The 16111-nt window shown below is 41.1% G+C and overlaps 1 protein-coding gene across 13 annotated transcripts in view; it reads right to left on the bottom strand.

Moving 5' to 3' along the window:
- The window catches only part of map2 (microtubule-associated protein 2), a 62666-nt gene that overhangs the window by 4308 nt on the left and 42247 nt on the right, over positions 1-16111 (bottom strand). For 6 of the 13 annotated variants that reach the window (XM_079563338.1, XM_079563331.1, XM_079563336.1 and 3 more), the window contains 10 exons: positions 15547-15762; positions 13776-14081; positions 10312-13116; positions 9956-10189; positions 9447-9584; positions 7592-7653; positions 4541-4676; positions 4383-4439; positions 3155-3462; positions 854-946 (listed from right to left, as the gene is read on the bottom strand). In XM_079563338.1, coding sequence (XP_079419464.1) covers positions 854-946; positions 3155-3462; positions 4383-4439; positions 4541-4676; positions 7592-7653; positions 9447-9584; positions 9956-10189; positions 10312-13116; positions 13776-14081; positions 15547-15762 — 4355 coding nt within the window. Of the gene's footprint in view, positions 1-853; positions 947-3154; positions 3463-4382; positions 4440-4540; positions 4677-5348; positions 5487-7548; positions 7654-9446; positions 9585-9955; positions 10190-10311; positions 13117-13775; positions 14082-15546; positions 15763-16111 lie in introns of those variants that run through there. The other 7 variants (XM_079563339.1, XM_079563335.1, XM_079563341.1 and 4 more) reach the window with 6 other exon arrangements.

The raw sequence follows: 16111 nt of genomic DNA on the forward strand, positions 1-16111 counted from the left end.
TCACTGTGAAAAGAGCAACAAATGGCTTCACACAACCACTAACTATGAGTGAAAAAAACTTTCTGTGCTATCTTTCATATTATTTGAAAAACAGCAAAAAATCTAAGATTCTGCCAGGGTTTGTAAACTTTTGAGAACAACTGTATAATGCATGATGCCTTTGCTTTTGGGCACCTCATCATTGATTTGACATCTTTTCAAAAGTAAAACAATGTTAATGTATGGGAAAAGACACTGTATCACCAGTAATAAGTGTGTTGGTCATTATCTTGTTTAAGCGCCCTCTGCAGGCCGGAGTAGTAATTAGAAACATTCATATTGTATACAATGTATTGTTTTTACTGACAGTATTGTTGTAAATCTATAGTGCCTTAATAGAGGCAGTTTGAAGATGTAATTTATGCAACAAAATCCAGGAAATACAAATCAAAGCGCTTCAACAGCAGAAGGAACAACCAAAGTTAGCAGGATTACAGCTGCGTGAATGAGGAAAAAAACACACCTTGCAATGTTATTGATGAAGGAACATGAGATAGATTAATTAATAGATTAATTTTAAAATGTAAATGTCAAATGTAATGTTAATGGATGTAACTTACAGAAAAAATGCTATTTACATAGTATTTTTCCAAAATCGTCCAGCCCTACTTTCCCTTTAATGAGACTTAAAACCACCAATTAAGAACGCTGAGTTGATTATATTAAAGAAAAAGAAGGCAGGCAGAGGTCTGTGGCACGGCTGCCTCAGTGAAAAGTAAAGATAAAATACATGAAAGAAAGGAAAGGAACAGCACTGGGACACCACGGACATCAACACACACAGACAAAAGCGCTTTGGCACAAGAAGACTCACATGTCCACCTCCTGCCGAGAGGCCCCTCCTGTCCAACGAGCCACACCTAGACTGAACATGGCTATAGTCCAGCTTTACACTGGGAATGAGGACCTGCAGTGAGGAGGCGAGCAGTGAGCACACAAGGTATGGGCTGCTAATGGGGAACAATGCAGCGCACACTAAAGTTTGGGACAACTTCAGCAAAATGAAAACAGGAAACATTTAAACTGTTTTGAGATAATTACACTCCAGCTTAGTGGTTCTTAAATTTTTCTTGGCCAATTGTGTTTCAGGGGTACCAAAATGCTTTTTTTTTTCTCTCTCTTGGAGGGCAAGCCAGCAGATCTTTGATTAAATGGGTCGATCTTATGTTTCTAAACGAAGACTGCATACTAGACTTTTGCAGAGATGGTGGGCGCTCTTCGGTTTTATATCTGGCGCCGTAAGTAGGCAGGACAGACTTCCATGCCGATGTTCTGCACAGCAGTGGTCCCTCCCCAAGCTTTACCTCCTACAAACCATACTAGACTGGAATATTTTCTAATCTGCTAAAGTGGTGCGCGGTGTGTGTGGTTAGTGCACGTGCTGGTGTTTTGATTACGTTTCTGTGGCGTGGAGTTGGCCCCGCACTGATGCAAGAGCCTGACCATCAATACATTCTGGAGCTGGACAGTGTTGAACTCACAGTGGGAGAAATAGATTGTAGTTTGTACAGCGAGCGCTTAATAAGATGCATGAGGCTGCGCGCAATGTTAATGTAGAGAAGAGGACAGCGAAGATGAAGCGCAAATGGTAGTCAGCGCTGTTCGTAGCCCACCATGCCTCAGCCGTTTGCTTTTTTCTCTAAGTGATGCCCTCAGGCTACCGGAAAAAGCAAGATACCAACTTTGTCTTGAGCAACTCTGTTGTTGCTCCTGATCGGGCCCAATATTGTATATCCTTTAACTATTGTGGTATTTAGAAGAAAATCTGATTTGGTGTCAGTCTATTAACAGCCTATTATGTGCACATGTTAATCAAATATATAAACCTCAAATAAGCAGGGAGAAGGGGCCTGTTGCTGTGGTATTGGTGATATAAATTAACTGATTAAACATTCATTGCAATTTAATGGTGGCCTCTTTTACAGAAACACCGACTGTCCTATACATCACTTTATGTTTCTTGAGTTTACCCACAGCTGAGAGGAGAACCCTGGCTTGCGATTGAAAACAAAATGGTCTCTCGACATAATGTATTAAAACTGCATTAAGAAAAACTAATAGACAGAGTTCTTTGCTTTTACGCTGCTATAGAAGAGCAGATGGCTAATATAGCATGCTTCAAAGTCAAGATGCAACAAAATGCAAAGTGAAAGCAATTCAAATGGGAGATCATTAGTTCAAAATAGAGAAGATGAACTATAGCTGTGCGATAATGAGCTGAGAGAGCGAGGGCAGGAGGAGTGAGGCATATAGAGCAGCTGAGTACAGTAAAAACACAAAGAAGATACATTCTGCTGAGCGCATCAAAGCTGAGGACGTTACATAAACTACAGAGACGCACATTTGACACTTTAGGGTTTAATACAGTACACAAGGTTAAATCGGAAGTCATGGAAAAACGAGGTAAAAATGGTCTCAAGCCAGATTGAATGTTAGCCATACCTATTTTAGTAACGGTTAAAGTCTCAATAGAGATTCCGGTTTGCATAATCAGAATCTTTAATTTTTTAAACGTTGTACTGTGGTGTAAAACTTTTTTTGGTTTGCTTTAGCTGGTAATTTAATACCAGTCTTCCAGTCATTCCAGAGATACATGTACTGAGTGTAAAAATCTGGACATATGGCGTTGTGTGAAGATTTACAGCAGCAACTGTCGTTACACTAAAAACCTAAAGTTATTGCAGCTGCCTGTGGAGTCTCAGAGGTATGTGAGTAAAATCGGATGCTGAAGACAGGGGTATTTTAACACAGCTTAAACAGTGAACTTTAGAAAAGCCTGAAGGATGTCACTTTATAAGAAAGCAACACAAGCTCAGCTGAGATACTATTACTACCCTTTACAGAATAAGTTTGGGACTAATACATCAATTTAGTGTGGTGTTTTAAATGTGTAGTTAAGTTGAGTAATTATAGGTAAAAAGTGTTTTATTTATACAACAATTACATACAATTTTGGCTTTACTACACACACACACACACACACACTGAAATCACTGTAACAACATATTGATTGGAAGTGGTGGATGTTTTGAGGTCCTTGAGATTTTTGTACACAAATCCCCCTCACACACACACGCCCCCCCCCATATAAAAAGTAATACATTGAGCACCCCACCTGTCCTCCTTTGGGCTGGTACTTGATATTTTCTGTAGACCCGATCTTAGACTTGATGTTTTTGAAGTCGGGCAGCGGTTCGCTGATGATGCGGAGCTGTTTGGGTGTTGTAGCGGGAGATTTGGGAGGGGTGCGGACCACTGCCACCTTCCTCTCATGTGACATGAGGCTGAGGGAGCGAGGGGTGCCCGGGGTCCTGGAGGAGGATGAGTAACTGGGGGGTGTACCAGGGGTCACAGCAGCGGAACCGGGCGTCCGAGGCGTGGAGTGGCCGCTGCGGGCCGAGCGGGACCGCATTGTCTGTGTCACTGTGGAGAGGGACAGTTTTGTGAGTTGAAAAGAGAGGGAGGAAACATTACAGGCCCTGTACCAGAACTGTTGGCCGAGGGAGCTAGAACTACAGTATTAGCTGCAATCTGAACTCATAACTAACTATCCATTATGAACAGTGCAATTCTTCATGAAAATGAGTTTAAAAGTATGTTTTATAACTTTCAGAGAGAACTGGTATTTTACTGCCACAGCAACTCTAACAACTCCAGGCTTGCTGAATGGACACGTTTTTTCCCCGCGTTTGCAATCAATAGAAATGATTTATTATTGATTTATTCATGATTTATTATTATCCCCAAGCGGTCTCTATATTCACACATATCTGCTTTTACAAAATACTGCAATAGGGACAAAATACATTCCACTGTGCAACTAGAAGAAATTTGGCTAGAGAACCTTTATAACAAGCGTAAAATATTATGTTCACTTTACACACTTTAAAAAAAAAAAAAATCAAAATCTTCCTTGATCCTTCATGTTTCATACAGTAACTTAGAATAAAACACAATAGGGTAAAAAGACTTTGAGAAAGACTGAATATGCAGGATTATTCTAACACAAATGAATCAAACTGGTACAGTATGGTTTTCATGAGAGAAGACCCATAGTGTATCTTTGTCAGTCAATGGCTCAAAAAGTGAAGAATCTGAGCCTTAAGGAAGTTTAGTTTTAACCTGGAAGTGTTAAGTGCTTTAATCAAGACTGTGAAACTCTTATCACAAAAGGTAGGCATCAGCTGTATTTTAAATCAGTGGAAATTAGTTTGGAACAATAAAAAAACAAAGCAAAAAAACTGGCACTTTGGCTACTTAACATGTAGTAGTGCAACCATACATTTACAGTTATTTGAAGCAACAGTACACATAATTATACTTAAAATGATGAAGCTTTTTACCTCTCATACTGGGGGCCCGTCCAGTCCTAAACTCAGCTCTCACCTCAGTCCGAAAAGCTACATGAGACACAAAGATTAAGAAAAAGAAAGATATTTTGAAAAGAGGCTATAATCTAAATATTGAGTAGTTTTGAATTATAGTGGTATAGCGGTCTCACATGTCGGTCTGCGTGGAGCGGTGGAGCCAGAGCTGGTGATGGATGTGGAGCTCTCCTCGTGATCTTGATGGACGCGTCGAGTCCATGTGGCTGTGGGACGAGCGTACCTCCTGATGGGGCTTCGAGACCCACCATCCTTTAGGAAGACAGACATTTGAATTATCTCTATGTCCATTGTAGCACAACTTTCGCATGAACCATCAATATCTCTTGTTAGGGATGTAACAATGCCCAAATTGCAGTAAGTATTATTATATATATCTCACAGTCCAATACATCGATATATTGTATTCATTATTTGGCCGACATGAAACACTCAAATTTCAAGCATTTGCTCACATTTCATTAACCAATTCACAGTTTCATAATTCTATGGGAAAAGCCTGACAGAGATCTCGCTCGCCCAAGGCTTTAAAGGGGCTAGATGCAAGTTAGCCATTTTATACTCACTACTGCCACCTCAGGTCATACGTGTAACTGCAGCTTCTATATTAAGTATTGAGTATTAGGACAAAATACACTAGACTTTGATGCATAAGTAGCTCTCTGTCACATTTTTTTTTTTACATAAATGTAGCTCATCATGTAAAAAGGTTGAGAGATAGCTTACAATAACACAAGTGCTTTGTCTTTCAGGTCATGTGTGTGTCATATACAGGATTGTGTTTGGTCAAACGATTAATTATTTTTTCGATTAATTGTGAGTTAAAGCATTAATTTTGACAGCCCATGTTTAGACCCAATGTGAAAAAAAATGTGAGACTTCATCACGATTCACAATACCTTTGATATTGTCACATCCCTAAGAGCTAATATGTTTCTCTTATTGACATACCTTGGCAGTGAGGTTGTATATAAAAAGGTAAGGTTTAGAGGCGGTTGCTCTATCTAAAGCTGCCGGTCTGGATATGGAGGTGGGGATCTTTGTTAGTGGTGAACGATGGCACTAAGATGGAGTCAGTCCCAGTGAGAAACACAAAACACAAGACACAAAGTGACTGTGACAAAACATGCAGAAGGATGAACCTGAGCCTGGCCACTCGCCTGACTCACTTCATACAGCCTATACTACACAGAGTAAGAAGCATAGCACGACTCCACTTTCCCATCAGACAATTCTGGCCTGACCAATCACATTGCAGGGGGTAGATCATTTCAGGAAAAATTACTTAAAACTAAATATTCAAAATGTGGGTCACAACCGATTTTTTTTTATTTCAGCTTAGCTTCTGTTTTTGACAGAAAAGAGCAACTTCACTTGTACTGAATGAAATTAAGTTGTGTCTCTGATTTGTTTCTTCTGTTCCTGTTAGTCCCATCTTGAATTTACAGTCTAGAAAAGCAGTGCCAGATTGACTTACTCTGTTACACATGAAGCGAGTCATGTGGCTAAGCCAGGCTAGTTGAATCTGATATGCAATGGACAGATCAGATCACTGTATCAATATACTCCAAATACAATAATTAAACACAAAATTACAATTATAGTTATAAAATAAACTTAATACACTGTCAAATACAACAGAACGTATTATTTTGCAAACCTCATAACATTTTTAAAAAAATGTGGGTATTCCTTTTGGGTATCACTTTATTTTACACTAACTTGATACATTGTTCCTAACTACATTTAGCACAATGTAATGCGCTCTGTAACAATCTGTAATAACTTGTACCTATGTAGAACGCACACAATGAAATAACTTGTATTAGTACTTTGTAAGTACATAATGTAATAGGACACGAGACCCTTAGAGTTAGGGCTTAGGGTTATAGTTAGAATTATGTCTTATTACATTATGTACCTACAAACTACAAACACTTATTCCATTGTGTATCTAACCCATTGTTGCAAAGCCCATTGCATTGTACTCAATTTAGTTTGGTACAATGTATCAAGGGTAGTGTAAAATAAAGTGTTTTTTATTTCTTTTTGTTGTGTAATATTATTTCAAATTGCCCAAAAAGATGATTGATCTTAGTTATGATTTTTTGTGAATTCGTAAATTATCTCCATTTCAACTCTTTGTACATGACTGAATGCTTTTATAAGATTTGCAAACCACTTTTTATGTACATTGCCAATGCACCAGCTTACTTGGGATTAGTAATGTACAACAGTAAAATAGGAAATGGGTGTTTCATTATTGATGGTGGACATATTCAACAGCAGTAAACAGCATATACAAACAAAGTGCCTTATGCAACACCACAAAGCAAATGTGAATTTTAATGTGGGCTTTTATAAAACTTTCTCTGTGTACTTTGTACTTACTTTACGCAGCACTGACGTGACATTTAATATATGCAGAAAGTGTGTTATTTTAGACACAATGACTGCCATTACTGCGATGGCGGAGTGAAATGAAGTCACGACCAGAGCCGCTGGAGAAATGTCACAGGGCGAGCTACCACCCACACACTCAAAGAAAATCCAACCGGAGGTGTCTTGTGTAAAAAGCCCATTATGCACAAAAACAGCAAATATTTTTATAAAGGCAGATAAGCCCCCGTAAACAAAATCGCAAAACAATAACAGAAAAAGGATCCATGCTGAAGGCAGAACGTAGGATAATTTTTGATTAGGATCCAATTGCACTTCATCTACCTTTTTTTTTCTTAGAGGCCTATAAACTGCAGGATTAGCAAGTTTTAAACATAATTTGAGATGCCACTGAGACATTGTACTGTCTAAATAAATTCAGTTCTTACTATTTGCTCTTGCAACCATTCAAATTGCAATTTCAATTGGACCAATTATTTTTGCTGAAATCTAGTGCCAAACATATTGAGTACAGCCACTTGATGTCTGATGATGAGATGAAATAGTCATTTTAAAATCAAAATAAATAATTCATTCAACATTTCTGAGAAACAGTGTCAAAGGTCTGACTTCCCCTTGCTTCTGATGCTCACAAAACATTATGTACAATAACACCTAACTAAACATCTCGTAATGATAAAGCCCTTTTACTGTATGCTGTTCATTTTGTACTGTTGAGTCTTACCATGGTTTGTTGATCGGACGTGTAGCTGCTGTAGGTTACTCACCGAGGCTCTGTCACGTGACTGTCTGGCCACGCTGAGAGGCTGGCGTCCGTCTGGTAACGTTTCTGGAAGACAATAATATGGAGTGAGAGACATTCAAAATTATGAGACGACAAACCAACATCACAGCACGCAGAGGAGGGAAGTTACATTTAGAGATAACTCCACTCCTAAATGACGCTTTATTGCATTATGCTTTGTATTTTTAGATGAGCGTTACTCATTTGAAATCATTTTGGTTACCCATCCCACAATAAGCAATTTTGAACAATACAAACATTATGCTTTAGACTTTATGAAAAAGATATGGTCTGTGATTCTTACCGCATGACATATGATACAATAGTTTTTATGGCTTTACTTTATTTCATGCAGAACGCCAGATGTATGCATATCCATTTCTATAATTGAAGACTGCATCTAAGGTTTTACATCACTTTTTTCCCCCGTGCAACTGCATTCAACTGTTTCAACTGCACTTTCTTATTTTAGTAAAAGGCAAATATTATTCTAAGTCTCTTTCATTGATTTGTATTTGTTCTGTTTCCTTTGTGGCTTTCTTGTTTAGAATCAACATAGCTAGTTTGACGTTGAACAAGCTATTTTTGAAGTAAGGCAACAAATGCAAAGGGTCCCCAAGACAATTTTGAGGCCCAAACTGGCAAAAAAAAACCAAAACAAACCAAAACAAACAAACACTACAGTTGAAAACATATAAACCAGACCTTTCACTTTCACTTTCTGCTTTTGTTTGTTTATTTTTGACAACTAATTTTGTACTTCTACACATGTGAAATTATTTTGCAGCATCTTCGCTTGAGAACAATTGCTGACTACTCTGCCACCCTTTGATGATGGCGAAACCACCTAAATATCTCAAGTCTTCAAGGGGCTATTTGATGTTTAAATGCTTTGTAGTACAAAAAAACTTAGTGATTCCACCAAGGACAAATGCTTTGGGGTTGATGCCCCTTTGAGAACACTGCTGTGCTGAGATTTGGCAGGATATCACAGAGAATGGGGGATTTTGTATTACATAAGTCAACCTTGGAAAACAACCTAATTGGGGCGCTGCAGTGGTGCTAGTGTACAGCGCTTTCGTCTTCGCACACACAGAGCGCGGGACGGTAGGGGGAAAATGAAGTGCAAACTGCCTTTGGGACGGAGGGGCGTACGCAACCATTATATTGCCACGTCCTAAGAACAAAACCTCGGGAATCACCAGTTTCCTAGCAACAGACAGCGGCTGTAAAAACGTAGAGTGGATTTGTTCCTGTAGGAGATCGGGGAGGTCAGGAGTTTATGGCTTTTACTGATAAAACACAGTGGCAATATTTATAAGGACATGTTTATAGCTTGACCAGCCAACTCTTCTCCTCGATACAAAGAGTCAGAACCATGTCCAATCCCCCCGAGCTCCGATACTTGGGGTTGACAGGCAGATAAACCAATCAGAGAAATGTTTGGTCCCTCTAGCTTCAAGGCAAACATGAAAATGACGAAATGTTTTAAAGGGGGTATATGAAAAAGACTGTCAAGTGACTTTTGAGAGACATTTGAGAGATAAACTGTATCTGGACCTGATAGATTGAAATAATTTGCAGTTAGATGGTTCCCCTAAACTTCTGCTTTCAATAGCTATATTTTAGCACACCAACCCCAAAAAACAAATGGAACAAAAAGAACACAAAATTAAACAAAAATGATGGAAAGACTTTATTGTCGTGAATATAAACAGATCAGGGCAAACAAAACAAGACAAACGAGTAGCCCAACAGAGGGTGACAGCGGAGGTGGGACAGGGCTGACTCATAGGTGACTGTCCCACACACAGCACAGGGGCAGGACATGGGTTCACCTGTGGTTCTCCTCCTGGGACACGAATGATGCTGAACGGGCCGGGTCTGACGCACTGCCGGCTTCATTGGAGTCCGCCGGGAAGGAGATTGTGTCTGAACTTCAGCTTTTTTAGTCATCTCTGTTTTCTTTACCAGGGCTGAAATACACCACATGTATTAAGCATTGTGTTTGTAGTCTAGCATCTCTGCATGACTTAACAGATCCGTCTAACAAAAATTCATATCTCAAGATTGAGAAAAATACCCTTGCAAATTACTTCTTATAATGCTTTACATCTTTACTAATATACCTGACTTATAACTTTAGAAGCTAGGACTTAGAACTAGAAGCTTATGATGTTGAGTAAAGGCAGCCAAACATGGACTCTAAATAGGTTAGGTCCTCATCCAAATTCATTCTTAACCCACAGCAAAAATAGCATCCTCTGTGTCTGGCTGGTCATAAGGAGGATGTTTTATATTGTTGGTGACAGTATAACAGTGTGCCTTTAACATATATAGCTCATACCTTTTTTCTTCTTGACTTCCTCTCTTGGGACACAGACTGGCTCCTTGCGCGCAGGTTTGCGTTCAGGTGTGGAGATGCGGCCTTTGGGTCTCGAGGCCTTGGTTTTGGGTTTGACTTGCTTCTCGGTCTTTGTCTGTGGTGTTGGCTTCTTCTGGCTCCCGGCGGGCTGTTTGACTGGAGTTTGCACTGTGGGCAGAGGCTCGATCTGCTCCGTGGCCAAACTCTTGTCATCATCTGCAAGACATTTGACAATAGTTTACTTTATAGCTGGTTGGACATGGCATGGCTACACAGTAATGGCAGATTATTATGTTAGCTTATGTCCGTTCATATCACCTGAAATGGTATCGCCTCACCTTGTGTGTCGACCCAGGAGCTGTCCAGTATGGAGTCGTCCATTGTGGTCTCGTCTCTGTCATAACTTTCTGTTGGCTCTTCCGTCTCCACTGTCTCCTTCTCTGGGCTGGCAGGGGTCTCGGGCACCTCACCCACCTCCTCCAAACTACCCTCCCCTATCTCCGCCTCTTGGGCCACCTCCACTTCTTCCACTTCTTCATCCTCTTCCTCCTCCTCTTTAGGGACCCCTACCACCAGTGCTTCTGTCTCGGGAGGGGCCGAGAACCGCACGCTGTGGCCTGGCTCTTCGGCTTCGTCTATAGTCTGAACCACAGTGATAAAATCGTCCTCAACTGTAACCACCGATTCAATGGCGGCATGTGTCTCCGGGATGTCTTTCACCAGATCCTCCCCTGTCTCAGCCTGTCGCACTTTCTCGGCGGCCTCCATCTCCATCTGGGCCAGTCTTTCTTTCTCTTTTAACTCTGCTTCCTCCTTTTCTTTTAACTCTTTGGCCAATCTTTCTTGTTCCTTCTTTTCCAATTGTTCCTTCTCCTCCTTCTCTCTCTTCTCTCTCTCAGCCTTTTCCCTTAACTCCACTTGCTCTCTTTCTATCCTCTCTTTCTCCAATTTTTCCCGCTCCTCTTGCTCTTTCTCCTCTTTTAACTTCCTTTCTGCTTCTAGTTTTTCCTGCTCTTCCCGCTCCCTCTCCTCCCTTAATTTTTTCTCTTCCTCTTCCTTTGCTTTTCTTTCTTCTTCCTCCTTCACTTTCCTGTCTTCTTCCTCTTTCAATTTCTTTTCTTGCTCTTCCTTCACTTTCCTGTCTTCTTCCTCTTTCAATTTCTTTTCTTGCTCTTCCTTCACTTTCCTGTCTTCTTCCTCTTTCAATTTCTTTTCTTGCTCTTCCTTCACTTTCCTGTCTTCTTCCTCTTTCAATTTCTTTTCCTCCTCTTTCCTTTCTGCTTCCTCCCTCGCTATTTCCTCCCTAATCTTGCGTTCGGCCTCTTCTCTCTCCTCCTTTGTGGGAGAGAGCGATCTCTTGGGTGACCCATACAGTTCCTTTTGCTTTTGCTTGGATGGAGACAGCACTGGTGATAGCAGTTTGTCATCATCAATGTTGCTATCCACAGATGACGCCGGGGACGTTTTAACTGGCCTTGCGATGCGGTCCTTAGCCACGCCAGTGAGTTGATAAACATCTTCAGCATCTACTTCTTCATAAGCTTCTTGATGGACTAATTTCACTTTCTCTCTGAGCTCTTGCAGCTCTCGCTCTTCCTCCACACTCAAAGGTCGATCTTCCATCTCCAATTTGCGTATTTGTCTTTCATAATCGGCTATTTCGGTTTCTGACACAGACCCTTCGCGACTCGCCGTTCGTTCGGTCTCGCTTTCAGTTCTACCGCCTTCTTCCAGAGTTACAGTCACAGTTGGTGTCACAAAAGATTCCGGTTGTTTTTCTTGAAAAACTGTATGAATAGCATCATCTTTAACCTGATCTTGAGTAGAATCCTTTCTTTGCTTCTGGTTGTCAGCTTCCATAGAATCACCAGTCCCAGTAGTTTGACCTTCTACAGATGTGTCTCTAACTGCTAGTTTCCTCGCTTGTTCACTCATTTTCTCCTCCAGCATAGTTGGACTAAAAACTTGCCCCGCATTAGCTGTTGGGCTAAAAACATCAGCAGGTGAAGGCATCGGTCCTGAATATTCACTAAATACACAATATCCCATCTCTTCTAGTTGACTATCACTCTTTCTTGGACTTAGCTGCCCTGAAACCATGCTAGCCATCGGGTCTTCTAAAGCATGGGCATCTTCAGGTATGGACGTTTTTCTGTTAGTTTCTGGTTCAGTATTGTCAGAAGCAATTCTGGAACGATTACCGGCAAGGTCCAGCATTTCGGGCAAATCCTGCGCCATCATGCCACCATTTTTGGGAGTGGTGTTGGTTGGTTCTGGGGATTCTGGGGACTGCGGCTCAGGGCTAGATTTTGATTCAGGTGTAATACTTTTAGGAGGTGATGAAGACTCCGTTTCTATAATGAGTGGTGGAAAGTTTGGTGTCTTTTCCACTGCGGGAGTAGTGACTGGCAGGTAGTCTGCTGATTCATCAAGACTACCACTTGTGTAAGACAGAATATCAGAGGCTAGAGGGGAGAAGTTTCTAGGTTTGTTTGGATCCATTGCACCGATAGTGATATTTAGTGAGTAGCTTCTCTGCTCTAAGGCCAGTTTTCCTGGGGAAAGCCGACATTCGTTATTCCTATCAGGCACTGTAATGACTTTTGTGTCCTCTTTTTTGGTTTCTGTCTCAGCAAGGGTACTGTAGCTAATTTCTGGAGCATTTGATTCCACTTTCTCTTCTCCAGCTCTACTTAGTTCATAATAGCCCTCACCTTTATTTTGAGAGGGCTGGTCTACATCCATGGCGGATGTCTCAAAATAAGCAGACATTCCGGATCTATCCTTCGCATCCCCTTCTTGCACTTTGCCTGCTGCTGATGAAAAATCGGAAGGCTCGCAAATGCCACTAAACTCTACTACCTCTACTGACGGTTGTTTTTCGGTGACTGTGATTGGTTCGCCGTATGTAGGTTGCAGAGTGAAGGAGCGGACACATTCTTTGGCTTTGTTCGAGACATTTGGGGTAACAAAAGAGGGCATGTCCAAAGTAGGGCTTTCTGGCACAACACGTTCACCGGCAAAAAACTCCTGCATCAATGGTGGTTCAAAAGGCTCGTCGGGGCGCTTCTCTGATCCAATGCTGTCAGGACTTATAGAACCGCTTTTCTCATCAGCCTGTTTGTCTGTCTCCATCTTCAAGGCTGCGGAAACATCTGTTAGTGGGCTGCTGACAAAAGTACAAACAGCATGCTTTGCAATTTATTACTGGCCAAAGCTAGTATCAGTGAAAAAGGCGAAGCTCTTGTTTGAGAAACTTACAGCCAATGATATGGCCATCGCAGAACAGCGGCGGGTTTATGGTGTTCATCAAGTCACAAATGGATGTCAACATGGAAATGAATGTGACGAATCGGCATGAAGACACTGTGGAGCTGGGTGATGGGAACCAGGCAACATGATTTATTTTTTACAGAGTACATGCATGCAACTTAACAGAACATGTCATTGTTATGAAGCTCACTATATGAAGGACCCCTGTTTCGATAGGCATGAATGTACAACGTCAACACCAAGCCGTACATGAGCTGGTAAAAAGCACAGCATTATTGTATCAATGCAATATGGTCAGCTCAAAAACATAGCAATAAAAAAATCAAAGCGCAAAAATAACACAGAAAAAAAAGTAAGTTAGGTTAAAGATTATGAATTATTTCACCATCAAGCCTGTGTTGCCTACAGCCGCAGCATAGCACAGACGTTTTGAGCCATTCCATCTCACTTGTACTGCTTGTTATATGCTTTTTCAGACAGATCTACGCTCCTAAAGGCAGTGCAGTAACATGCAGAGGGCAAGACACACCTGTGTCTAGGCTCTCCTCGCCCTCTGCTTCCTCCTCCTCTATGCTCCTGGAGCTGTCTGAAGCAGCACTAGCTGCCTCATCCGCCTCTAGCTCCAGGCCGAGGTCTTGGGGCTCGCTTACGGCCTCTGTCTCCTCTAGGCTGAGGTCCTGGGCCTCGCCTGCAGCCTCTGCCTGCTCTAGAGGCTCGGGCTGGGGGCTGTCCGGCTCGTCCCCGCTCCACTGCTGCTCATCAAGAGCAGCCTCTGCACTGTCCTCTTCCACCTCCTCCTCCTCGTACTCAGCTGTGAGAGCCTCCATGGTCTCTTCTTCAGAAACAGGGGGAGAGGGGACAAGTAAGACTAAAGGCAACACAGACTTGGGTTATGTAACAACACAACTGGATGGATTCTTTCAGCTCTTGGAGATGTTCATCTTAATGTTTGTTTACATACTCATAGTACTATACAGTATGAAACCAGTGTGCGACTTCATAAAGTTGAAGCTTGAGCTTTTAAACCTCAGACATGCACAGATGTGTGAAACTTTCTGGTGTTCAATATGAACTATAGATGATTACTGTAGGTCCTCACAACAAAACGAAAAAAACATAACTTAATCTAATGGCACAACATGGACTTTCAGCAGTAGTTTAGTTAGGCTTTTGTTATCAATTAGAGCTGGGTACCGTTTCTTTGAAACCGGAACGTCAATAATACTTGGTTTACGATACAGATACCTGAACAATACTTTTTTCGATATCTATACTAAAATATGTAATCTAGACCCAGAAAACAGAACAATAATGTAAATGTATACCATTTATTCCATTAAGAAAAAATCCATTAAATTTGTATCATTTATTTGAGCCGATACGACCAAGACATTTCCTTTAATGCTGCCCCTGGACCAACAGGCATCAAAACTTGGTCTCTAAAGATAAAACCTTTTTTATTAACGGTACCGAGCCCTATTAATTTACACACTACAAGTGAACTCAGGGTAGTACTTCAGTTTAAGTTTAAATTTTTATCAGCAATAACATGAAACTACAGCAGGCCACAACATAAATAGCCCTTTCTTGTGCATCTTACACATTCTATTGCACAATTTGAACAGACAGGATATGAAGGATTTATTTGCTACAGCAGTGTTACTTAAAACAATGCATCATTTTCTTATCACTGTATCTCATATAACCACACATCTTTTAAGGGCTACATAAGGCGTTCCTGAGTTGAGTCTTGCTGTCGGATGCTGGAGCTGAAAGATTTTATTGCTATTAAATCGGGGAAAAAACAAAAAACACAAAAACAAACACAAAATGTACAACTTAATTGCCAGGATAAAATTAATATTTTCTGAACTTATTAGTCACATTTCACTGGGTTAGTGTATTTTAAGCCCTGCAGTGTCCTGCTTGCATGGTTTAATTGAACAAGATTCATTTAAATTGACTGTTGTCCTGTTGTTCCTGAGGGACATTTCTGTGGTGTGGGACTGTTAAGTGCTGTGGATAAACTGTACAGAAGCCACAGGTAGCAATGACTTTTAGTGAAATAAATTAAAGCGGAAATGACAAACATGAAATTGCTCAGATTTTGAGCAAACGAAAATGACAAGGACACAAGCCACAAACAGACAGACGAAAAGACGAACTGACGGAGAAATGTGAGAACGGGAGGATGATAGGGTCAAAGGTCGTGAAGGAGGAAGAAGAATCGGAGTTAGAAAAACCATGAAAATAAGGAGGAGATGGAGGGAAATGGCACAGAGGAACCATGCGTGGTTCACCTTCGATCTGTCTAAAGGCCACGGCCTGCCCAGTGGGGCGAGAGCCCGAGTGCGTCCACTCTGGGCTGAACAAGGGGTGCTCATAGTACTCCTCGTCAGAGTGGTAGGGGTCGTCCTCGGGCACGGACACTGAGATGGAGGGGGCGAGGAACTTGCACCTCTCCCGAGAATTTTGGAAGCGACGGAGAGGGCCTGCCTCCTCCTCATCCCCTACATCTACAACAAGACAGACACAAGGAGAAGAACTGCAGGGAAGTCTGACACACGGACTGAAAGAGGAAGAGGGCAAAAGGAAACTGAAGACAAGAGGCATGAGGAACAAAAGGGTGCCAAAAATGTCCATCTATAAAATAATAAGTATGAAATAAAATATACTAAATCATGTAACATGAAATGGCTGTGCAATATTTCATGTCATTTTAAGTAGTTAAAATAACAGCAGTAAATAATAGCTGGAAGATATCTGTTAGTCCAATCTCAGGAAGATGAACATTTTTTGCAATAAAATTGAAAAGAGAATAAGAACAAAAAAAAATGTCCAAGAAAGGACAAATGTAAAACATAA

This window comes from Gobius niger (genome assembly GCF_951799975.1).
Source record: "Gobius niger genome assembly, chromosome: 9".
NCBI lineage: Eukaryota > Metazoa > Chordata > Actinopteri > Gobiiformes > Gobiidae > Gobius > Gobius niger.